Source organism: Felis catus, chromosome A3 (genome assembly GCF_018350175.1).
Source record: "Felis catus isolate Fca126 chromosome A3, F.catus_Fca126_mat1.0, whole genome shotgun sequence".
NCBI lineage: Eukaryota > Metazoa > Chordata > Mammalia > Carnivora > Felidae > Felis > Felis catus.
Genome location: NC_058370.1, coordinates 90,629,420 through 90,654,088, shown reverse-complemented (window position 1 = coordinate 90,654,088; position 24,669 = coordinate 90,629,420). Strand labels below are relative to the sequence as shown.

The window sequence follows — 24,669 nt, the reverse complement described above, 5'->3', positions numbered from 1 at the left end:
ATTATATCCACCCAGAAAACTCAGAGATCTCCATCCTTGGCTCTGACACTTGTTGTGTTCCAGCCTTTCTGTCCTAACCTTCTGGCCAGTTCTGCTTGCCTTTGCTGCAGCCACCTTAAAGTCCACCAGGCTGGGGGACATGCTCCCCTTGCAAGCTCCCCGCTCACTCCCTCCTATAATGCTTTCTTTGGAAATATTTCAGATACAGCCCTTCCTTTCCATTTCCACTGATAAAACCCTAATCTAGGCCATCACCAGCACCACCTATATCCATTCATTTGTTAATCTAGAAATTTTTGAGTGAACACCTACCATGCACCAGACACTGGAGATATAGCTGCAGACATAACAGGAAAAAAAAAAAATCCTGCCACAACAAAGCTTATGTTCTAATGGGGGAGGCAGGTAAAACAAAAGACGATATATATTGAATAACAATAAATGCTAAGAAGAAGAAGGAAAAAAAGCAAAGAAAGGGGAGGAGTGAAAGGGTGGGGGTTGTGATTTATCTAAAGTGATCACAGAAGGCCTCACAGAGTAAAGACCTGGAAGAAAGGAGCCATTTGGACATCTGAGCATTTCAAGTTGGGGATAATGCCAAGTATATCTTGGTGTTATCTGTGCAACAAACAGTGAGGGGTCCAGCATGGCTGGAGAGACTGAGTGATTTGGAGAGACCATGCAAAGCCTTGAAGGATTGTAAGGACTTGGGCTTTTATTCTGAAAAAGAAAGCTATTGGAATTTTAAGGAAAAGACACCTGATTTTTTAGTTTTATTTTTAACAGGTTTCTTAGGGTAAAACTAACATACAATAAACTGCACATATTTAAAGTGTACAAAAGTGTATGTATACACACATGAAACCACCACAGATAATAAACATATCCATCAACTCAAAAACTTAACTTATATCCTTTTTTATTCATATGGAAACGTGGAAGCAAGGAAAGCAGGCAAGAAGCCACTGCAATCAATCATCCAGAGGACAGATGATGGTATCTTGGACCAGGGAGGTAAGCAGTGGATGTAGTGAGAAGGGGTTAATTAAAAAAATCACTAATCTCATCACTTTTTGCTGCTTTATCCACTCCAATTTACTAGAAGATAAATGAGCAAAATATTTCTTTCATAGAATAATTCCCTCCCTTCAAAAAAAAAGGTCTGCTAGCTCCCTATTGCCCTCAGGCTAAAGTCCCAGCTCCATTAGGCCCTGTTTCTATCACTACTCCCACATCCACACCTCTGCCTCTTTCCTATCCCTCTCCCTGGGCAATCCCTTCGAATCTGCCTTTCTTTTCTATTTCCACCACACTTCTTATCCAGGCACCCCACCCCCATTCTCTGAACTGTGACCACCCAAAGTCCCACTTCTTCCAGAAAGCCTTTGGTGGTCTCCATTGGGGTCTCTCCCTTGATTCTCCAACTGCACTTGACGCTAATACTTCACAGTAAACTTATCCTTTGTTTTTAATCCCACTGGAAGTACCTAAGGATGGCAGTGCACACGGTCTAGAGCTCCTGCGTCCTCTCCAAGTACGGGACTGGGCCTATGCTACTGCAGGCGCTCGCTGCTTCAGCGTGTCTATGTGCGGTAGTGTCCTAGTCCTCCTCCCCTCCTCCTTCGGCATCTGCTCTGCATTAGTCTGTCCCAGGCCTCCGCAGGCGCCGATGATTGAATCATCATCATTAACCAGGGTCTGCCCCCCCACACACACTCGCCGCCACCACAAGCCCCGGCGGCAGGGGAGGATGGTGGGGGGGCGGGGGACGGAATAAGATCACTACCAAGTCCCTGGGGGTCCCTCCCTCCCCGCCACCCTCTCCGCCACCCTCTCCGCAAAGCCCCGAGACTCCGCAAAGCCCCGAGAAAATCCCGCCGGGAGCCGGGAGAAGGCCTGCCATCCAGATGAAGCTCCGTAACGCGTACGCGTCAGCCGACGAGGGCGACTTTATGAGGAGATGACCCTGGAGGGGCTTCTTTAGCGGGGTCGTGGTCACAGGAGATAGACGACCCTAAGCGGCGGCTGGCAGAGACCGCCGGGCCCTTTGGGGTAGAAGGGGATAGTCTTTTCAGGCTCCAAAAGTTAGTCCCGCGGTCGAGTAGGGTCTATTATGATGATTACTACAAGAGGTCAATGAGATAGGACCCCCTCCCCACGCCCCCCCACTCCCTAATTACGGATTGAGGAGGGGGAGGGGCCAGTGAGGCTCAGGTGAGCACACGGGGAGAAAGGGACATGGGCGGGGCCTTACAGAGGGTCAACGAATCCGAAAAGACCTAAGCCCTCGTTGCTGGGCGACAAGTCCCGCCCCGCAGGCGGCACCGGAAGTGGCAGGCCGGGATCAGCCTTTAAGATGGCGTCTCCTCAGGGGGGCCAGATTGCGATCGCGATGAGGCTTCGGAACCAGCTCCAGTCAGTGTACAAGATGGACCCGCTACGGAACGAGGTGCAGGGGCGGCGGGGTTACTGCTGTGGTCGGCTAGCGGTGCGAACTGGGGCCGGCTAGAGGACGGGCGGTGGCTGGCCCGGCGCCCAGTGCGCCTGCGCAGAGACAGGGTGCCCAATGCGCCTGCGCGATTGCGATCGGGTTGCCAAACTCCGAGCTAGGACGCTTGCGCATTGTGCCGCCCACGTCGTGTAGTCTCCCCTGGGAAAGGAAGGTCGGGCGAGTCCACGGGAAGGGAGCCCCCGCTGTGCGCGGAGCCCCCTGCTGGGCGGAGGGGGAGTGTCAGCTCCCGGGAGCTAATCCCTTGCGGATCGTGCAGGGTGCGAGGCTTGGCCTTGGAGTGTGATGAAAGAGGCATTTTCGCAGCTGGGAAGGCGTATGATTTGGCGTTGGAGGGAATGGTTGGTGACGGGCGGTGTGTCCGCAGGAGGAGGTCCGAGTAAAGATCAAAGACCTGAATGAACACATCGTCTGCTGTCTGTGCGCCGGCTACTTCGTGGATGCCACCACCATCACAGAGTGTCTTCATACTTGTGAGTGCCCTGGACTCTGTCTGGTCCTTCAGGCCCTAGTCTCCACCAAGCTAGTTGCCAGGCTTTTGGCCGCCTGCCCCAACCACCCAGACACCCCACCCAGCCCGTGAATCCCATTCCCAGAGAGACTAAGAGTCTGCTTTTTCCTTCCTGCAGTCTGCAAGAGTTGTATTGTGAAGTATCTCCAAACCAGTAAGTACTGCCCCATGTGCAACATCAAGATCCACGAGACACAGCCACTGCTCAACCTCAAACTGGACCGGGTCATGCAGGACATCGTGTACAAGCTAGTGCCTGGCTTACAAGACAGTGAGTGACCAACCTCACTTTGAGGGGTCTCTGGAGGACTGATGCTGGGTGGCAGCTTGAGATGACAAAGGCTTTGGTGGGAATCATGTAGGTAAAGAGGTTGACAGCCGGAGAGGGACAAAGTATGAGGGAGGGCTAATATTTACTTCCCACACCCCCCCTCCCTTCTAGGTGAAGAGAAACGGATTCGAGAATTCTACCAGTCCCGAGGCTTGGACCGGGTCACCCAGCCCAGTGGGGAAGGTATGTCCCTTGGCAGCAGGAGGGTAAGGTAAACCCCCCCAGAGCATTTCTCCTGCCCAGTTTTTCTCTCTGGGGAAAAAGGAGTATGGAATCTGTGCCACTCTCCTCACTTCTCTTTCTTAGAGCCAGCCCTGAGCAACCTCGGCCTCCCTTTCAGCAGCTTCGACCACTCTAAAGCCCACTACTATCGATATGATGAGCAGCTGAGTCTATGCCTGGAGCGCCTGAGGTAAGGGTCAGGTCCTGAATTGTCTGATGTGACAATGTCAGTGACCCAAAACCTGGGAGGGGCTTGGTGAGAGGGTGAGCAGTGAGGGGGAGTATCTCTTCCCTTGAAGAGAGTATACCATGGCTCTTGGTGAGGGACAGGGGGAAAGATAGGGCTCCTAACCTGTGTCTGTTTCCCTCCTAGTTCTGGGAAGGACAAGAATAAAAGCATCCTGCAGGTGAGAGGGGCTGAGGGGAGGGCCTCTCTGAGGACTCACCTCCCCATTGCCCCTCCCTCACACACCTTGTCCTCTTGCCTGCCCTCCCTATCCCCAGAACAAATATGTTCGATGTTCTGTTAGAGCTGAAGTTCGTCATCTCCGAAGGGTCCTATGTCACCGCTTAATGCTAAATCCCCAGCATGTGAGTATTCCCACAGCCAGTGTTTGGGGGAAAGGGAGGAGCTCAAAGGGAGTTCACAGAGTCTGTAGTGGACCAGGGCAGTTCTTGACCTGCATGAGAGAGGGGTTTCTAAAACTGTCCCCATCTCCCTCCTAGGTACAGCTCCTTTTTGACAATGAAGTTCTCCCAGATCACATGACCATGAAGCAGATATGGCTCTCCCGCTGGTTCGGCAAGGTGAGCCAGGGCCGAGGCAGTCCTCAGGGCAGGGATGTGCTGAGGGGGCCTTTTGAGTAAGAATGCTCCCACCGACTGCTTCTTCTGCTTGTTTTCTCCTTAGCCATCCCCTTTGCTTTTACAATACAGTGTGAAAGAGAAGAGGAGGTAGGGGCCAAGCCCCCACCACATCCCTGTCCCTTTCCCTCCCCAGATATTTATGTGAAATTAACTGCGGCTTTATTTTTTGAAATAAAAACTTTAAAAAAGCATCTTTTCTCTTCCTTCCACCTATGCGTGCTTTGTTCTGTGTCCTGCTTCCCTTAGAATTCCTCTGAGTTTCATCATGAAAGAGGGCCTCTCTCTGTCCCTTGCCCCTCAGTGAATTGCCAAAGAAGAAGGGTAGAGGACTCTATACATGTAAAATTCAGAAGGTGAGCTAAGTGGAACCAGGCTACCCATACCAGCTCTTGTGTGGGGTGTGTGTGTGTGTGTGTGTGCGTGTGTGTGCGCGTGTGTGTGTAGGTAGGGAAGGCTTTCTGGAGGGGAGCTGTCACTCTACTTGAGTGTTGCAGCATATGCTACAAACTTGAGTGGAGGTGTCTTGATTCAAGAGTAGGGCTAGGGTTGGACAGTGGCCACTGAAGGACTGAAGAAGAGTGCTATTTTATTTTTTTTAATTTTTTTTCAACGTTTATTTATTTTTGGGACAGAGAGAGACAGAGCATGAACGGGGGAGGGGCAGAGAGAGAGGGAGACACAGAATCGGAAACAGGCTCCAGGCTCTGAACCATCAGCCCAGAGCCTGACGCGGGGCTCGAACTCACGGACCACGAGATCATGACCTGGCTGAAGTCGGACGCTTAACCGACTGTGCCACCCAGGCGCCCCGAAGAGTGCTATTTTAAAGGAAAAAAAATCAAAGAATTGCACTATGGAAGGAATCGGAAAAAAAAAAAAATTGCGGGGTGGGACACAGAACAAGGGTGTTGAGTTGGAGACATGGTTGTCCTTCAGGTACCCGGACTAGGTGAAGTAAGGATGAGGAGAGGGAACTAGTGTCCAGCAGAGCAAAGGCAGCTTCAAGTAACAAGAGGGAAGCAGCAAGGCTGTTAACTCCCTTGATTAATTCAGCAAACATCCCTTTTTTATAGGAGCCCAGCCATGAGCCTTAGGCTCTGGAAACAAACTTAGCTAGTCTTCCTGTTCTATGACCTCTTAGTGGGGTAGTCAGAAACTTGCCTGACTGGGCCAATAACAGATGGAGGAGAAAGCAAGTTCCTGAAGGAAGCTAACAGGCTGTGGCTGAATCTGGGACAAGTGGGAGGGAGCAAGCAGCATAAATTGTGGCCAGAACTCAAGTTGAAACCTAAATCTTACACTGGCCTAAGTCTGACTCCCATGAGTTCAAAGGGGTCATTGTGCCTAGCTGGTGAGGGCTGAAGGCACGGAGCTCCCAGGGATAGAGATGAGGTGGCAGAAGACTTGGGAGGAGGTGTACAGTGAAGGAGGTCTGAACTGGCTGAGAGAGCCTGAGACTGGGGCGGGGGTTAAAGGGACTGGGCATAGCAACCAGTGCACGGTGGGCCTGGGCTTCCCTCCACACAGGTGAAACTTGTAGACCATGAGAAAAGCATAATGTGGGGAGGCTGCAGAAAGCAAGAGCCGTCAGGTGTGAGGGGCAGGCAACAAGCAAGAGGGTGGTGACATTGCAGAACAACCACCCTGACAGAATCTCCAAGGTTCCCCATGCCTCCCATGTTTCGAGCTGCATGCCTGGAATGCTTGTCCCCCTATGCCCATTCTCAGCTGTCTTTTCAAGGTCCAAGTGTCACTTCCTCCAGAAAACCCTCTCTCTGCCAGGACCCGGGGTTTTCCATTCCTTTGCATCAGCCTCTACACCAACATATATCTAGGGATTTGGGATTCATTATATCTATCTCAGGGCTCCCCCCGTCTCTTCCGGGGACTCCATGCCCACTCAAGCAGCCACACTGAGGCTGTTCTCAAAGAGTTTGTTGGTGAAAGGGCATTTTCTTTTCTTTTTTTTAATGTTTATTTTGAGAGACAGAGCATGCTTGCAAAACAGGAAGAGGGGCAGAGAGAGGTAGAGAGAATCCCAAGCAGGCTCTGGGCTGACAGCGAGGAGCCACAAGTGGGGCTTCATCTCACCGACTATGGGATCACGGCCCGAGCCTAAATCAAGAGTCGAGGCTAAACCAACTGAGCCACCCCTGAAAGGGCATTTTCAAGGAATGACTCACCAGGGAGAGGTTTGGACTTGGGGGGAAGGAGGTAGAAACATTCCTGGGGACTTTTCAGGTCCTAAGTGGCTGCAGGAGGAGTTGGGGAGTAGCTTGGGAGCTTTTGACGCAGGAGCTTGGCGTCAAAAAGGCCCAGTCAGAAGATAAGGCTGACTTAGGGACCAAGCCTCAGGATGAGGCTTTTGACAAGGCATGCATGGTTTGAGGCCAAGGAGCAGTAGAAGGTGCTCAGGACAGGATCTGGGATGGCGGCCCAGTGGCGGCCTCGCCAGGGGCCCAGCAGAACCTTCTTTTTGTCTGTCAGCGGTGGTGGCAGAGGCAGCTGTGGTGAGTCTCCCGAGGTGGCTGATGCAGGCCAGCTGCGGGCTCTGCGCCACACAGACCCTGTGCCCCTCAGGTCACGATCTGCGCCACGGGGTGAGGGGTGGGGGTGCAGAATCAAGCCCAGGGTTCTCTTGGGCTGCGCGACCCAGAACGCGCTCCTTGTCTTCAAAGAGGCGGCCGCAGGGCAGTCCCAGCGCGCAGCCGGCCCACTCCCGGGCGCCCTTGACCTCGCTGTGCTACCGGTGGTGGGAGGGAGCGGGGGCATCAGTACTCACGGGCAGGGCCCAGCCGGCCATTGCCCCTGCCGCTTCCGTTTCCGCGGTCCACTCTCACCTGGGGGAAGGGAGCATCGAGATTTGTGCCCGCCCTTGGCACAGGAGAGAACAGGTCCCTCTTAGCCCGGGCAGTCTGTCCCCGGCCCGGGGTGGGCGGGAAAGGAGGGAAAAGGTACTTCACTGGTAATGGAGCAGGGGGTCTCGGTGTGCGTGTGTGTGTTGTGTGTGTGTCCCGCCGCTCCCCCAGCTCGGCTCGCACGCCCCCAGAGCTCTTTATGAGCCGGCGGAAAGGGCCAGAAAGGGCTCACGGATCCAAGCAAGGCCCTAGAAGAAACGAAACTAAAGTGGAAGTGTCTGAGTCGGTTCATTCAACAACGTTTTCTGAAAGAGAAAACAACCCTTGAAGTGTGCGAGACGGACTGCCGCTCCGCCCCTCGCCCCTCGGCCGCGAGTTTCCTCCCTCAACGCCCACCCCCCTCTCACTAACGGACTTCCCTAAGGGTGGAAAGGGGTGGGCAGGCACCTCTCCGAGACCGGCCTTCATCTGTCCACTGCCCTGAGGGGGTTGTTCGGAGGATCCCCAATCACAGGATTCAAAGGAGTGCGTGGAGAGGGAAATTCGGATACTAAAGGTTGTTTACTGAACAACTAAGATTGTGCCAAGAGAGGCAACAATCTGGGGGGTGGAGGGCTGGGTAAAGGAACCCGCTAGATGGGAGGCTGAGATGGGCAATGTGGGTGAGAGGTGCAGTGTCACGGAATGAAAGATAAGGTAGGGACGGCGAGGAAAGGGAAATCTGAAAAGAGATGATGTGCAGAGGTGTGAGAAAGCATCCTTAAAGGAGAATGGAGGCTCCTTCCCCAGGGAGTGAAAGTCGGAATGTGGGGATCTCTACAAGGAGGAGGAGCAGAGGACCCCAAATGTCTGAAAGGACAATAAGGGGAATCCGTGGAGGTGGGAGACAGGAGGGGTTGCTGGAGAATGCTGAGAAAGGAAGACTATCAGAACGGGGGGGGGGGGGGGGGGTTGGAGGGGGGCTGCGGAAAGGTGCCTGTCTGTGGATCACTCTGTGAAGGTCCAGGACAGGAAGGGTTGGGCCTTGGGGGTGGAGGGTATATGGGGGGTGAAGGCTACAAGACAACTGATGCAGCACCCCCTTCCCATCCAGCCCAGAACCCAAGTTTAATCTCTTAATCTCCCTCATTAATCATTCACCCTCCTCCTACCCTCCCCCCAACATGGGGATCGGGTTTCTCCCCAGCTCAGGTTCCAGAGGCATTGCTGGAGAAGTCCCCTCCTGTGGCCCCCCCCTTGTCTGGACTAGTCCCTGGCCGCTGGGACAGCCTTAGGGCTCTGCTGTCAGCGGCCTCCTCCCTTTACTAGTCTCGCCTTCTCTTTCATCCCCCAAATGGGGACCTCTCAACCCCTCTGTCATCGAACCCCATTACCTGAGCCTGGTTGCAGTTTGCAGGGGCGGGGGGGGGGTAGATAGGTGGGAGGGATAGAAAGGGCAAATGCCCTTCAGGAGAGAGGGCACTCCTCACAAACATACTAGTAATTGAGAGCAGAGGAAGAGATGACATAAAAGCTACACAGAGGAGGGTTGTAGTGTCTGTTTGGTGACAGGCATGGGACATGAGCTAGGCAGTTCCTGCAGCTTCCTGGGACCCTCTTTAAAAGCAGATTAAGTCTGGGGCACCTGGGTGGCTCAGTTAAGTGTCAGACTTCAGCTCAGGTCATGATCTCACAGTTTGTGAGTTCGAGCCCCATGTCAGGCTCTGTGCTAACAGCTCAGAGCCTGGAGCCTGCTTTGGATTCTGTGTCTCCCTCTCTCTCTGCCCCTCCCCTTTTCATGTCTGTCTCTCTGTCTCTCAAAAATAAATAAACATAAAAAAAATAAAGGCAGATTAAGTCAAACCACCAGCATGGTTCAGAGGACTGGGGCCTCCAGCCATGAGGTTCTCTCTTGGCCTCCCTCCGCCTCCTACCATTAATAACCAATTAACAAGATCCTGAGGCATCTCAGTGTTCTGCTGTGGCCTAGCTCTGTTCTTAGACCAATCAGTGGGCCATTGGGCTGTGTTGCTCAGGCTGCCATGAGGGTACTATGCAAGTGTCTGTGTGTGTCTGGGGGATGGGAGGGGTCACTGGAGGGAACTCATTACCAAGAAGACCCTGTGTTTCTCCATCTTTGGGAGGCCAGGTTAGTGCCTCCGGCCAGGTGAGGGTTCCTCACCCCCATTATCTTTGGCCCAGGGAACTTAGGTCTCTCAAGCTCTGTTTAGGGCACCTCAATGGCAGGCTCCACTTGCCCCAGAGAATAGGCACAGAGGATCTTCGCACAAATGGTGGGAGGTGCAGAGGTCTACAGAGAAGGTGACATAATGGACACCCCAGGAGGGACTTCTTGGCACTGTGGGAAGAAACTTGAAGAATCCCATAGAAGCAAGTTCCTCAGGAATGGTGAGCTCCTCAGGAGTGGTGGGGCTTCTCTGCCTCTGGGCTGTGAATCCCCTTGCCTTGTTGGGCCTCCACTGGTGGAGCAACCACTGTTCCAGAGCTGCCTTCTTCCTACAAAGGACAGCTGTAGGGCGCTCACTCAGGTGTGAGCCCAGGACCGGAATAGGTGTGGGAGAAAAGAAAGAAAGGACACAAATAAAATAGGAATGAATATCCCAGACCTTAGGGTTTGTCCCTGAGCTGGCAGGGGTTTCTGTCCCAGGATCTGGTTGGGTCCATGAAGTCTGATCTGCAAGTCACTTTTCTATGGGGAGTGACCAGTGGCCCTTTCCATTGCTGCTCTACAGGGTGGTTTCTGGGCTTTGGAGGCTGGGAATCCCTGTTTGAACCACAGGAGCTTAATATGGAGGCAAAGACAGATCGACTGATAGGCCTCGGCGGAGGCCAGTCTTCCCTGGCCAAGACCCCTGGGTGGGGGCAGTAGCGATAGCTCCGGATTTGCTGTGTCTTCTTTCCCGAGGCCCCGGTCTATTCCACTTCTCCATGTGCTTTGACTTTCTCAGGGCCTCCAAGCCCGGGTCCAGCCAGAGAGCTGGTGGATCCACTCACCTGCTTTTGCTTCCGCATCGCATCCCCATTATTCCCGGTTGCAGAAATTCCGCCAGGCCAGGTCCTTCCAAGTCTTGAGTTCCCCCAGGCCCCTCGCGCCACTCTAATAACTTCCAGCCGCCGGGACCTCTTCAAGAGGGTTCTGCAGGGGTGGGGCGGGGACGAGGGGGCTAGGTCAGGAGACCAAGATCCTTTTTAGGAGGGATCAGAGATCCTAGAACGGTCAGGTCTGATCTCCCTCCTCGGAATTCTGCAAATCCCATCCGTTGGGGCAAGGGGAAGCAATTTATTGCCGACTACTTTATGAGCCAGGGCAGCGGCTAGGCGGGGAGTCGATAGTACACAGAATCTGCGGGCCGTCCAGGAAGCGTCCAGTCAGAGCGTGTACGGGGCCATGCCCTGCCACGCGGAGCAGCTCGGCGGCCGGGTATGGCAGGTTGTTCCTGGTCTGCTCTCCGCGCCTCCCCACCCTGTTAGAAATACAGCTGCGGGGACATCTACCAGCTCCAGACCCACCGCGGCCCCGGGATGGGGGTTGGGGGCGCAGGAGGAGGGGCACAAGGGGCTTGGGCCCAGCGCGGGGGGCGGGTCCGAAGCTGGGGGCCCAGATCGGGAGCCGCGGTCTGGGGCCCAGGCAGCTGCTGCGCCCAGCGCAGCCGGCGGCGGGACCGCCACAGCCCCGTCGGCCATGAACTCGGGACCAGACCCCCGGACACCCCGGACATTATTCAGCATCGCCGACATCCTAGGCCCGCGCCTGATCCCCCGAGGACCCTCTACGTCCCAGCTTCCAGAGTCGAGTCCTGGTCCCACGTCGCCTCTGTGCGCGCTGGAGGAGCTGACTAGTAAAACTTTCCGCGGATTTGACTGGCACGCTCCGGAGCCCTCTGAAGGTATAGCGCAGGCAAGGTCGCGCACTTTGACTTGGCCTTCTCCCCATCTCTCTCCTTCAGGTCCCGGTCTCGACCCTTCGTTCACAATGGCCCCCACCCTAATCTGCCCTCTGTCCTCAGCCCACGTGCTGGGACTTCCATATCCCAATCCTCACCTACCCTCCGTTAGTTCCCAGGCTCCGCGGCCGCTCCTTGGAGGCCGCCAGCGCCGAGGGGGAGGGCCAATCTGTCGAGAACTGAGTGACCCGTTGGTCCGTTCGCTGTAGGCGGGGCAATCGCGACACCGAAAGGCCGGCGAGATGGAGACAAAAGGCCTGAGCCCGAGGCTGTGAACAGTGAGCTGGGGCATGGGCGGTGCACAAAGTGCTGGGAGGCGAGGCTCGGTCTCTCCGGGTGACCTAGCTCCGCTCCACGCCGTTCTCTTCAGGAAAGGGGACAGGAACAGAAGGTCTTTGGGGCGGCAAGGGTCGGGGATTACGGACTTCGCCTCTCCTTACACTTTGAACCCCCACTACCTCCTTTTGGGCTCGAGGAGGAGGTTCCCTTGTCACTAAAAAAGCGTAAAACAAGAGTGCTCATCATAACCTGAGAGTCTTTAGAAGGGCATGATCAGAGTCGTATTACATTCATCACACAGGGCTGCCCTGGGCTGTCCCTATTATTTTTTTAATGTTTATTTTTTGAGAGAGACAGAGTGTGAGCAGGGGAGGGGCAGAGAGAGAAGGAGACACAGAATCGGAGGCAGGCTCCGGGCTTTGAGCTGTCAGCACAGAGCCTGACACGGGGCTCGAACTCATGGACCATGAGATCATGACCTGAGCTGAAGTCGGATGCTCAACCGACTTAGCCACCCAGGCGCCTAGCTGTCCTATTTTGACCATGGTCGCCCCGCCTCGGGTGCCGGCCCCAACCTACAAGCCCACTTATCCCGGGGCTCCGGAGGGCCTCAAAGATCCCTCCCCAGATTGCCTGACGCCCTGCCAAGTCTCCTTTGGCCAGTCCCGCCCTCTTCCTACTCCCTCACCTCCTCAAGATGCCCTCAGCCTGCTGCTTCCCATACCCAAGTGGCCCGTTCCACTTTATGCCCCCCCCCCACTCCCAATTCGGCCTGAACCCCCGTTTGGTAAGGGACCACGGTTCAGGCTCCTGTCCGCCTTCTCGCTCCGCCTCCCCCACCCCGGCTTGAGCCCCCCCACAGCTTCTCCTTTGAGCGGATGCCTGATTCCTGCTGGCTAAGACTGACCCCCGCCGTATCCCCGCAGGCCGCGCCGCCCCGAGTGCTCTGGGCCCTGGCCAGGCTGGCCGCAGACGGCGAAAGTCACGCACGGCGTTCACTGCGCAGCAGGTGCTGGAGCTGGAGCGACGCTTCGTCTTCCAGAAGTACCTGGCGCCTTCCGAGCGCGACCGGCTGGCGGCGAGGCTCGGCTTGGCCAACGCACAGGTTGTCACGTGGTTCCAGAACCGGCGAGCCAAGCTCAAGCGCGACGTGGAGGAGATGCGCGCCGACGTGGCCTCGTTGCGCACGCTGTCCCCCGAAGTTCAGTGCCGCCTCTCGCTGCCTGACGGCACCCCACGCCCCGTCCCTGGCCGGCCTGACTCCGGGCCCCACCTGTCAGAAGAGGAGATAAAGGTGGACTAATGAAGGCAAAGCCGCCGCCGCCCTGGGCACCTGGATCCCCGACTCCTTGCCTCCGTGCTCCGCGCCCTGTCTGGGTACTAGGGTGGAGGGAGGGTGTGGATCTGGCCTCCTCTGGCTCACAGTCCACTCACTCGCTTTTCCCAATTGTTGAGAATAAAATGGAGACTCAGTCGCTCGACGCCTCAATCTTGGCGCCCCAGAGCAGTAAGAGCAAAATCTGCCGATTGTTGTGCAGATTCCGCGCTTGGCTGAGCGCTTTAAACGCGATGTCTCCTTCAAACCTCATAGCAAGTCTATTCGGTGATATAATTATACCCGTTTCACAAAGCAAGAAGCACTAGGTCAGGATTTGGACCTAGGTATCGTGCCAGCCTTCAGAGCCAGTGCATGTCAGCCGGACGGCACTCTGGAGACTTCGAGCTGAGGGGAGGAAGATGGGACACGTAGCTGCGGCGACCTACCCCTACTGACTGCCTTTAGTCGCTGGACTCCAGCAGGCCTTTGACCCGCCTCCTCCAAGACCTTGCAGCTAACCTCTGGGCTGCTCCAAAGTGACAAAGTTGTGCCTGATCCTACCCTTTCCCCACCCTGAGGTCATTTGTTAATGGGCTTCCGACCATTCTCTCACTTCTGCTGAAAGAACCCCATGCTGGAACACAAGCTAAGTGAAAGCGGTGGGGAGAAGGGGCACAACCCTACTTCTGGGACCTCTGCCCCACACTTGGGCAGGAAATGTTCCCCCCAGGACAGTGGCCTTGGCAGGAGGGTGGGGAGGCTGAGTCTGGCCACGGAGGTGGAGGCTGGAGTAGCTGCATGGGGACCTTGGCGGGTGGAGTCAATAGCCTACCCCCACCAGCAGACATTTCTGAAATTAATTTATTCCACTGGTAATTAATCACCCTCTGGCAATATGATGAGAAGGTAAGAGGCCTATGCCTATGCAGGGCCATCACTTCAGATCTTCAGAAGACCATGCTTAGGTTCTTTCCTGGCTCCCCTCTCTCCGTGTCTGTCCTTCCTCCCTCCTCAGGCCTTCCATGCTTCTGCCCAGATGCCACAACTCATTCTCAAGAATGTTCTGAGAATGATCCATCCAGGATTTAAGGGGAGTCAGCTAGGGCCTCGGTTGCAAGTGGAGGTCCCAGAAGAGAATATTTCAGGGAGACTGAACAATGCTGGAAGGCAGAAGGGAACCTGGCACTGTTGGACAATAACTACCACTTACTGAACATAATTCAAGTGATGTGCATGGATTAATCTTACAGTAATCCCAGAAGATAATGAAATTTTAATTTCATTAAATTTTTTTTTAATATTTATTTTCGAGAGAGGGACAGAGTATGAACAGGGGAGGGGCAGAGAGAGAGGGAGACCCAGAATCTGAAGCAGGATCCAGACTCTGAGCTGTCAGCACAGAGGCCCACGTGGGACTCGTGGGACTTGAACTCACGAGCCATAAGATCCTGACCTGAGCTGGAGTCAGATGCTTAACCAGCTGAGCCACGCAGGTGCCCCAGATTTTAATTTCACTTTAAGTGTAAGGAGACTGAATCACAGAAGCCCAAGAAGATGTAGTAATGTCATGGAGTTTGTAAGTGGTAGGGCTGGCACTAACCTGCTTGTTTGTCTGACTCAGGGGCTCATGCTTTTGACCACTGCATGTTCTGTCCCCATAACTGTGACTGAAAGAAGAAAATGGTTTACAAAGAAAGCAGGGGAGAAAGGGCCAAAGGTAGCAACTTTGGGATTCTACTATAGATAAAGCATAGTCCTTGAAGGTTTTAGAGAGGAGAGACGTGACAGCAATGTTAGAGCAGGCTAATCTGGCTGCAAGTGTAGGGCGGACCAGTAACTGGCAGGGACCTGAAGAAGGAGCGTATCTCTGGCCACTGCAGAAGGTAAGAGCCGAGAGAATTCGGGGCCAGACGTGGTGGTGGCGGGGGGAGCTGTAATGAAAAAGGAATCTGTTTGATTATCCCAATGACCGAAGATTGCATGAATCTGTGACAGCCTCACAAACCTGGGTAACTGGAAGAAAAATGGCATCATGGGCAGAAATAATGACTACTGGTGTGGAGCTAAGAACTTGTCAGCCATTACGTACAAAAAGTGTTCTTTGCACTTGTGTTGCCCTTTCAATACACATGTGCAACACACACGCATAACTTCCCTGGTTCCTGTTCAGGGCCTTCATCCCCTTTCTAAGGCTGCCTCTTTGGAGACTTTAGAGTGACCAACTCATTCCCATTTGCCCAGGACTTTCCCAGTTTTAACACTGAAAGTCCCATACTCCAGGAAATCCTTCAGTCCCAGGAAAACCGGGATGGTTGGTCACTGTGCTTTCCAACCCCAGGGACTCAGAACTCAGACTGCTGTGTTGGAACCCTACCAGTTAGCAGGGTGAGTGTGGGGCAAAATGGGGATAAGGTGTCAGGAGTCCTGTGGCTCTTAGAGAAGGTTCAAGTCCAGGATAGGTCAAGAGATACTGGGGAGGGGATAGTTCTTCGAGAGGCTGGAAGAGCAAGGAGCCAAATCAGCCTGAAAGCAGATACCACACAGCAATGGTGGCTGCCCATTCTTTGAGGAACCCTAGAGGAATCCCCAAAGCAGAGAAGTACCCCTCTGCTGCCCTGAACAAAGCCAGATGAGCAGGCCTCTTATGAAGTCACCATAATAGAATCCCCTTTCAAGCAAACACAACCACTTCTCCCCAACTAGGCACGAGCAAAGAATTCTCAGAGCAAGTAATTCTTGTTAGGAAGTATGATTGTGTCAAGTTAATTGGCTCTGAGCCGTGATCCCCCTCCACTTGTGTCCTCTTAAATTCTAGCCCAGTGCTGATGGCTCAGAGCCTGGAGCCTGTTTCCGATTCTGTGTCTCCCTCTCTCTCTGCCCCTCCCCCGTTCATGCTCTGTCTCTCTCTGTCCCAAAAATAAATAAACGTTGAAAACAAAAATTAAAAAAAAAATTCTAGCCCAGTGCTTCCACCTCTCATAATCAAGCCTTGGATGAACAAAACTGAAATCTCTCCCACCAAAATGGCCTCTGGATGGTATCTCCCCTGCCAGGTGCTAGAATAGTGCTTGGGTTGGGGCGCCTGGGTGGCTCAGTTGGTTAAGCGGCCGACTTCGGCTCAGGTCATGATCTCGTGGTCCGTGAGTTCAAGCCCCGTGTCGGGCTCTGTGCTGACAGCTCAGAGCCTGGAGCCTGTTTCAGATTCTGTGTCTCCCTCCTTCTCTGACCCTCCCCTGTTCATGCTCTCTCTCTGTCTCAAAAATAAATAAATGTTAAAAAAAAATTAAAAAAAAAAAAAAGAATAGTGCTTGGGCATGAGGGTCGATCACCTGGAGGGCTTAATGAAATACAAATTGCTGAGCCCTGCTGTTGCACTTTCTGATTGAAAAGGTATAGGGTGGGGCCTGAGAATGTATATTTGCAACAAGTCCCTGCTGGTTCAGGGACTACACTTGGGAGAACCACAGTCCCAGGAACTCTGTATTTTGTGAAATAAGCAGCAGTGTAGTCATACTCATCTCTTCCCACTATGGGAATCATGATTATGTAGGACAGTTGCAGATAAAAAATCAGTTTATTTAACACCCTTTATGTAGCAGGCACTTTGTAGGTATTTTCTCACACTTTTACTTCCACTCCTCACAAAAGCCCTGTGGGGTAGGGACTGCCCCCATTTTACAGATGAGGGAACTGAGGCAGATGACCCAAGGTGACCCAGCTAGCAATGGCAGACTTCATTCTGATGTATTCAAGGAGCCTGCTCAATAAACAAAAAGAATTCGGGAAAGCCCTGTAGAAAGGAGGTGTGTTTCAACACCTCCTATACAGGTGTGAATGTTGTTGAGCAAGACCATAAGGCAGCAAGAATCATTTATCCTGGCAAATGGTTCTCCCAGGCAAGGCATTCTGGAAGGCTTAAAAGTCCCCCACAGATCCATATTTCAGTGAGCTGAGAGTCCCAGGCAAGGCTAGGGAGGAAGCAGCCAGGGGCAGCTGCCAGGATCTTAGAGAACCAAAAGACCTTGATTCTTACACAAGAAGTAGGGAATTATGGCCTTCTTTGGGGGGGCAGTAACTCTTGGCGGGAAAACTGCATAAATTCACATGGGGAAAGGCTCATTCCAATACCCAGTGCTGGAACAGAAAAAGAGCATGGCCAAGGTAGCAGCTCCCTGGGTGCTTGCTGACGCCCCATCAGCAGGACAGTCAGCAGTGCGAAGATGTGATGTTATGAACCCTGCCAACTCCAAGCAGGAGCTGGTGAGGGACTTCCCAAATGCAAACCCCAGTGAATCTTCTAGCAGTTGGAGGAGTTGAGACTATTGGGCAAAGGAGAGGTCAGAATGTGCACCAAATGACAGAAAACAAGGCATGAGTGGCTGGGGCTAGAAGAAACAGGGTAAGAGCTGGACTCAGGAAGATGTGAGCCTCTATCAAGGTGAAGGGTGGGACTCAGGCCTCATTCATCATTGTGGCCCTGTTCCTGAGCATAGAGCTCTGGTTGGTGAATGAGTCCCTCGGGGCCGAGAAGCAGAGCAAGCCCCATATGCTCCCTGTGGGGTCTGTCATAGTCTGAAAACCTAACTTTTGTACAGTTCCCTCCTTAGCCTTGGTGGGTTTTATTTTTCCTTACTGCTCCCAGAGGAAGCCATCTGCTTTAAAACCAAAGAAAGGTTGTTTCAGTGGTCATGGGGCTCCTTTCTGTCATCCGGTCTCTGTGGCAAAAGGAATGACAACCAGGGGTGTCTTTAATTATGGTTTTAGAGTACAAGGTCTCAAAATATGCAGTGAACTGTGGGATACACACATGGCCTTGTCCTATGAGGGACAGGTCCTCTGTCATCTGGCCCGAGGTAGATGCTGGGGCCCAAGTCCTAGCACACCAGAGCCCTTTGAGGGGTCCTGGAGAGGGTGCGGTCTTCTAGTCTGAATTTGGGGCAGGGTCCAGTTGGGGTGGCTCAGATGACATGGGGGAAAACGCAAGGGTAGAGACAGAAGGCCAGGAGCTCTTGGAGCGGTGCTTGGAGGGCGACTGACAGACGGGAGGCTTGTGGTGCCCAGCTCAGCATGGGAAAATGGTTGCGGGAACCCAGTTGTCAGATGTGGCACCCGGATTCCTCCTCGCTGGTTCTGCTGAGAAGGGAAAGGAAGGGGCACCTGTAGATACTCCTTTTCAGTGGACTTCAGTGTTAAGGGACTTCCCAAATGCAAACCCCAGGGAATCTTCTAGCAGTTGGAGGAGTTGAGACTCTTGGGCAAAGGAGAGGTCATTCCCGCCCATTCCCGCCCATTCCTGCCCCCACTATCTGTCTGAGGCAGAAGGGAGCAGGGCCCACTGTGGAAATGCCAGCCATTTCTCCTGCTGCCCCCTCAGCATGACAGTGGGCAGGTTCCCTTACCAGGGCGAGGTGCAGAAGGCAAGAGTGGAGCTCCCGGGCTGCGTCAGGCTGGGAGCCGCCTCTCAGAGTCTCCTGGAACACAGCAGCTGCCTCTTCAAAACGCTTTGGTCCCAGAGGGATTAGAAAGAGCAAAGCTTAGGTATCAAGGGGGTAAATGAAATTAAAACTGCCCCTTTCTCAAACTCGCCTAGGCCTCTTGTACCACTAAGACTGTGACAGTGTGGTGCTAGGAGCTTTCCTAGAAAATGCAGTGTAGACCCAATCCCCACCCCATCCCACCCAAATTCCTCCTTTGCTTCCAATCTCATACCCATTACCTGCAGTCCCATCAAGGCCTTGCCCAGGCGGAAGAGGCCTCGGGGCCAGCCAGGTTGCAGAGTAAGGGCCACCTGGGCATCAGCCAGGGCCCACATTGGTTGACCCAGCCGTTCATGGCAGAAAGAGCGGTTTCCAAATAACCTGATAAAGACAAAGTGGCCAAAAGTCTGGATCCTCAACACTTTGCCTTGTCCTGACCTCCGAGCACAGAGGCTAAGCCCCTACTCACCGATGATCCCGAGGGTTGAGCTTCAAGGCCTCGGTAAAAAGAAACACAGCCTTGTGGTAGAAACCATTTTGGGCCAAGCTGGTACCCAGCTCTGGGGAGAAGAGAAGGCAGGAAGGTTCAGATGGGGCTAACCCAGAGAGGGGAGGGTGAGGAGGAAAAGAAGGAGAGAGATAATCTCACTTGCCAGCTCCTGGCTCTGCTGTAAGGCAGCTGCCGGTAGTCCTGGAGATGCCTAAGGATGGGGAGCAAAGTCAAGTGGGACTCGAGACCTCAGCCTCCCCAAATCTTTCTCCTTTGTTCAAACAATAAATATTGCAGTCAGCATCACCCAATTTATGTAATTTTTATGACAGTTCTGCAAGATGGTATCAGCCCTACCTTCCTGCAGAGGAAACTAGGGTCAGGGTGTCCGTGATGGAGCTGGACCCCAGGTCTCTTGATTCTAGAGCCAGAGAAGTCCTTCTACTGGTCACCTCACCTCTGCCTTAGGGGTCTGCCTGGGCCTTTCTTCTATTGGAGAGCTCCCTTCCTTCTGGCCCATCTTCTCTTGGGGGCCCAGACTTTTGCCTCGGGGCTCCTGGCTCAGTCCCTTGTCTCTGCGGGCACTGGGGGGCCAATCCCCAACCTTGCGCAAAGCCAGAGACACGAAAGTGCTAGATAGATCCAGTAAGTCCTGTGAGCAGAAAGGAGAGTTAGGAGGGGATGGGGATGAAGTATGTCCTGGAGTAGGTGGAGGGATAGGTGGGGGTGGGCAGAGACCAAGAAGGGAAGAAAGGGGGGTCTCACCTCTTCCTCACCACACTGTCCCTGAGCAGGGTTCCCAGGGCTAGATGGAGGGCTCCCATCTCTATCTGGGGTGGCCTTGAGCTGGAGGGAAGGAAGACAGGGATCACCCTGAGCTGCCTGCCTTTTCAGCTCCCACCCTCCTAGCACTGAGTGCTCCTCATACCTGCCTATAGACACTCACCTTGGGCTCCCCACCCTCCTGCTCCAAGCGTTCCTGTCGCCTGCGATCCTTTTGACGCTGCAATGATAATGATGATGATGCTGATGATGTATTATTTGAAAATTCTATGTTTTTTTTTAATTTTTAAAATTTCTATTTTATTTTTGAGAGAGAGAGAGAGACAGAGCATGAGCAGGGAAGGGGCAGAGAGAGAGGGAGACACAGAATACGAAGCAGGCTCCAGGCTCTGAGCTGTTAGCACACAGCTGGATGCGGGGCTTGAACTCATGAACAGTGAGATCATGACCTGAGCTGAAGTCAGACACTTAACCCACTGAGCCACCCAGGTGCCCCTGAACCTTCTATGTAAATACACACGCGCGCAATTTGTATCTTGAACCAATTGTATCTTGAAACCAATTCTTCACGTGTACAATAGATTATATGACATGTACTGGGTTAAGAGCTTTGCATACACTCTCATCTAATCCCTACAACTCCAGGAGGTAGGTTTTGTGTCATCCTCATTTTACAAGTGAGCAAGTAGACACGAGAGTCACCAGGCAGAGGTCTCACTGTAAGAAAGAGGCAGATTCCAACCCAGCCGGTACAGTGTGACTCCAGAACCACCACATCATAGGGCTTCCACGAGACCTTCCACCTCTGGGCTCTGAGCTCCTTGGCCCCCCTCTGGCAAGAGGGTCTACTACAGACCACCTTGGGTTCTTTCCTGTTCTCACAAAGCTTCCCTCTTTCCTTCTTCCAAATCCCTCCAGGTTCCCACTCCTTCTGCCTTCCAGCCACCTTCTTCTTGAGTCGTTTCTTCTCTGCTTTCTGTTTCAGGCGCTCCTCCTCAGCCACCAGCTCCTCAGCCAGGTGGTTGGCTTCCTGGAGAAGGAAAGGCAGGTGACGGGAAAAGAGAAAGAGAACAAGAAAACCAAAGGGAGGCCAGCAGTATGGAAGGACCTTGAAAGGTCCAGATTAGGGGAAAATACATATATGGGAATATGGCAGTTGGAGGAGCCCTGGGGGAGGTGAAGCCCCTTGTTGACCGTCTCACCTCTTCAGTCAGCAGGAGCTTCTGGGGCATGGCCACCTCAAGTAGGCTGTCTGAGCCACCGGAGGCAGATGCAGAGGCAGAGGGGCTATGAGGGCAGGGCTCACAGGGCTCAAACCCTTGGGGAGGATACAGGAAGGACTTTCGGAGACCACAGTAGGTGCCCAGTCCCTCGGCCCCTTTGTCTCTGTCACTCTGTCCAGGTGTTTTAGCCTCATCACAGAAATGGTCCAGGAGGTAATCTGTCAGGAGGGATAAGGAAAAGGGAAAGAAAAAGGAACATGAGAGAGCGGAGTATCTGAGGGCCAGCCCTCCCCAGGGTACCAGCCTCGATCCCTGGGCCCGGCCCCTGCACGCCCCACCATGGTGCCACAGCTGCAGCCGCCCGCTGCTCCCATCCACATGGATCCGGTGCAGGCCCTGGGGATCACTCTCCACAAGCCGTCGAAGAAAATCCACTATGTCCTGGGAGGGGGAGGGGAGGGAGGCTGGTATTGGGGGGAGCTCTAGGAGAGAACGAGGGACTTGGCTGGGCTGACCCCTCCACCGTGGCCACCACAAACCAGCCGCCCAGCCTGGAGAACCTTATTGGCTGACCTCTCCCCACTCAGCACCTTAAGACACACTGCTCTGGTTTTCCTGGTATCACTACTCTCCTGCTTCCCAAGGGTTCTGTGAGGCCTTTCAGTCCAGCCTTCTCCATCATACAAGATCTCCTCCCCTTGACCTGCCACCACATCAGCCACACTGAGGCCCCAGAAACGGAACCCTCCTACCTGCTCTTCCAGCCATGTCCCTTGTCAAATCCCTGAATATGAGCAACCCCATATAACCTACTCAGGAGCTACCGCATGCCTGAATGAGAGCAGCAGTTCCTGGCTGGCCTCTCCCCTGCACTTCATTTGCTTCCCCTCAAACCAAGCTCTCAGCAGTTGCTTCCCTACCCAGCAACTAACTTCCAGTAATTCCCCACTGTCAAGGCCATAGGCAGGACTGAGTCTAGCTCCTCAGCCTGAGATTCGGAGCCTTCTGCAACACTCCCTGGCTGACCTTCCCAATCTTCTCTGTAATTCTCCACTGCTTGGCTGCTTTCATCCCTCTACTATCAGATCCCTTCCAGGATCTTCCTCCCAACTGTCCCCCGATCCTGGCTGTGAGCTTCTCATCACATCTTGTCTCACCTTCAAGGCCCAGTTCACATTCCATCTGCCCTCAAAGCCTTCCCAGACCTCTTCATCTCCAATAATCTCTGCCTTCACTCAACGAAGCTATACTCACATGCTCTGTGTTATACAATTTAGAACCTTATTATTCACTGCTTTTTATTGCTCTCTCAATTGGCAAGAAGCATGGAACTGGAAAGAACACTGTCGTGAAATGAAACTGCTTGCATCTTAGTTCTGGCTCTGCACTGCCTGGTTGTTTGATTGTGAACAAGTCATATAACCTCTCTGAACCTTGGCTTCATCATTCACAAGATGAGAGAAGACTCTTCAAGACCTGGTCCGTTATGTTCTGGGGTTCTTATGAGAATCATTTCCCCAGTTACTGTCAGCTTTAGGGGAGAACAGGAGTCATCTTGTTCCTGTGTGGCCTAATCAGGCCTAAACAGAGCACACCCCTGACTAGGTGGTGGCCCACTGACTGAGAAACTTAGAAGTTACATGAAACTCCAATGTGCTAAACTAATGCATAGGAAGGACTTCAGATCACTGAGGTATAGTCAACTTTCTAAGCAGTTTTAGAGCCAGGGTTTCCATCAGAAGATTGTCCTGACTTCACAGCATCTTCATTTATGCTGCTGTGCACTTTTAGCAATACTTATTTTATTTTCAAACTCAATTGCCTGGTGGGTTTGTTTTAACTTCTAACTGGCCCACTCTAGCCATCTTTAAAAACAAAAAATGATTACCTTGATCTTCTATTTCTCCCCAAAGCACAGTCTATGCTACTCTCTTAATTCACATTGCTGAACACAATCTAGCAACTCAGTCCTCCATGAATCATCTCCTACCTTCTTGTCCTACCCCAGCCTACAGTGGCCAGTGGTCTCCTCTGAAGTTCCTACAACACACCAAGTGTGCTCTCATCTCAGGCTTTTGTACTTGTTACTTCCTCTCCCTGGAATGCTCTTTCCCCAGTGAATGGCTCACCCCTTCAGATCTCTTCTTAAACCTTTTCCAGGAGGCCTTCTCTGACCACTTCCTTTAAAAAGAGAAGCTCTCAACTCCACTCAGCACCCCCTGTCCTTCTTGCTTTATTTTTCTTTGCACTTTTCATATTTGGCATACTATATTGTTTATTTGTTGATTGGTTGCCTCCACTAGATGCTTCTAATTCATTGAAAAAAAGGAATTTTGTCTGTTTAGTTTACTGCTGTCTTTCCAGTGCCTACAACAGTGCCTGGTATATAGCTGGTGTTCAATATGTGTGCTGAATGAGCAAAAGCAGAGAGACTGATGAGGAGACTATTCTAATAGAGATGCAGTCAGGAGCTGGGTCTGAAGAACCTTTGTGACCCAGTGAGTTTGGACTTCATCTTGTCAGTGATGGGAGTGGAGTGCTCAAGTGAAACAGCACTGGGGAAGATGAGTCTAGGGGTGGAATGTTTAGTTAGCAGGCCACAGGCCATAGAGAATGAGTTCTTGAACTAAGGCCATGGCAGTAGGAGCAGGAATGGAAACGATGCGCTTGAGTCAAGAGACACTTCCAAAGTGGATTTTAGTGATTTCATGTGTGAGGTAAAGGAAAGGGAGGATTATGTACAATGATTCTCAGATTTATGCTTTAAGCAACTGGATGTCAGTTCGTGTTGCTAACCAAAATTAAGATTAGAGGAAAAGGAACCAATTTGCAAAGATGATGAGTTAACTTCTACACTTGTTGAGTTTGAGGTTTTGGAGAGCCCCAGGAAGCAACTGGAGACACAGATTCTCAGGGCTCCTAAATCTGATCCTGTCCTTCCCTCAATAACCCTATCACCTACTTGAGGACACCAAAGCCCCTGTGCCAGACAAAGCCTTTCAAGCCTCTCTCTTCCTTCTTTCCCACTGCATTTCTTACGGTTCCAACCAAACCACTCAAGTCTCACTTCGGTGAAGTCCTCTAAACTTTTCCTTGCCTCGGCGTCTTTGCTCACACTCCTCCCTCCCTTCGTAATATCTTATTCTAAGGAACTACCACCCACTTCCCAAATCCTCAACTCAGAAACCGTTGTCAACTCAATCCCGCCCACGTCCAGCACTTATCTAGGCAGCGTGGTTCCCGGGGCCCCACGCCCTCCATTTGCCACGCGCTCCTCCAGGCTCCACGGAGCCCTCAGAGCCCAGGGCGTCGCCCAGCATAGGCGGGGCTCAGCACAGCTGGTTGGAAAGAGGCGTGACCAAGATAAACCGGACGAGGAAGAGCTAGGAGTCCCTTTTACCTCTGCGCCGTAGTCTTCAGGACCGAATTCCTTGCAGAGTTTGGGGACAGCAGCGACCTCCAGCGGACAGCCAGACCGCAGAGGACAGTCTATGGTAAAGGAAAGCAACAGCGCGTCACGGCGTTCAGGTTGGATGGGCCGGAGCCCTACGCCCACCGCGTGAAGCCCAAGACCCTACTGAAAACAAACCCAAGTGGGGCTGCCCTACCCTCCTGGACCCTCTCCTGTCTTGTCACACCTGCTTACCTAGCTTTATCCGCCCCACAGTCTTCGGAATCGGCGCCATCTCTCAACAACAGTAACCCGAAAGTGAAAGATGATCTGGTACTTGATACCCGTCGAAGGGCGGAGTAGGACAGAGTAAACTGCCATCTTTGTTACGGGCAGAAGCCTCCGATTACGGAGCGCGAGAGAGTCCAAGACGGTCCCGGCGGCTCCCGGGCGAGAAATGACGGCT

The 24,669-nt window shown here is 53.1% G+C and overlaps 3 protein-coding genes and 1 long non-coding RNA gene across 7 annotated transcripts; 2 read left to right on the top strand and 2 right to left on the bottom strand.

The window, feature by feature from the left end:
- Positions 1-902: 902 nt before the first annotated feature.
- Positions 903-2,397, bottom strand: LOC102901313. Its single transcript, XR_439961.5, has 2 exons — positions 2,255-2,397; positions 903-2,045 (listed from the first exon to the last, which is right to left on the bottom strand). It is a non-coding gene; the product is annotated as an uncharacterized LOC102901313 (long non-coding RNA).
- On the top strand, positions 2,322-4,631 carry PCGF1 (polycomb group ring finger 1). The gene is made up of 9 exons (XM_003984149.5): positions 2,322-2,449; positions 2,877-2,982; positions 3,139-3,291; positions 3,463-3,534; positions 3,658-3,763; positions 3,947-3,980; positions 4,078-4,164; positions 4,300-4,380; positions 4,484-4,631. Exons 1-9 carry the CDS (start codon positions 2,357-2,359, stop codon positions 4,529-4,531), a joined length of 780 nt encoding a protein of 259 aa, XP_003984198.1. The 5' UTR covers positions 2,322-2,356; the 3' UTR covers positions 4,532-4,631.
- A 4,451-nt stretch (positions 4,632-9,082) lies between these two features.
- LBX2 (ladybird homeobox 2) lies at positions 9,083-13,010 on the top strand. The gene is made up of 2 exons (XM_003984148.5): positions 9,083-11,185; positions 12,448-13,010. Exons 1-2 carry the CDS (start codon positions 10,687-10,689, stop codon positions 12,822-12,824), a joined length of 876 nt encoding a protein of 291 aa, XP_003984197.3. The 5' UTR covers positions 9,083-10,686; the 3' UTR covers positions 12,825-13,010.
- Positions 13,011-16,394: 3,384 nt separating this feature from the next.
- Positions 16,395-24,601, bottom strand: TTC31 (tetratricopeptide repeat domain 31). Of its 4 annotated transcripts, none has more exons than XM_045054440.1 (13): positions 24,459-24,601; positions 24,213-24,301; positions 21,151-21,253; positions 20,792-21,030; positions 20,536-20,619; positions 19,753-19,809; positions 19,572-19,652; positions 19,264-19,458; positions 18,966-19,017; positions 18,786-18,876; positions 18,556-18,697; positions 18,239-18,340; positions 16,395-17,972 (listed from the first exon to the last, which is right to left on the bottom strand). In XM_045054440.1, the coding sequence occupies exons 1-13, from the start codon at positions 24,496-24,498 to the stop codon at positions 17,679-17,681; spliced, it is 1,569 nt and encodes a 522-aa protein (XP_044910375.1). In that variant the 5' UTR covers positions 24,499-24,601; the 3' UTR covers positions 16,395-17,678. The 4 variants fall into 4 exon arrangements, with proteins under 4 accessions (XP_044910375.1, XP_044910377.1, XP_044910379.1 ...); XM_045054442.1 differs by having other exon boundaries at positions 16,395-17,969; XM_045054444.1 differs by lacking the exon at positions 21,151-21,253 and having other exon boundaries at positions 24,459-24,513.
- Between the last annotated feature and the right edge of the window lie 68 nt (positions 24,602-24,669).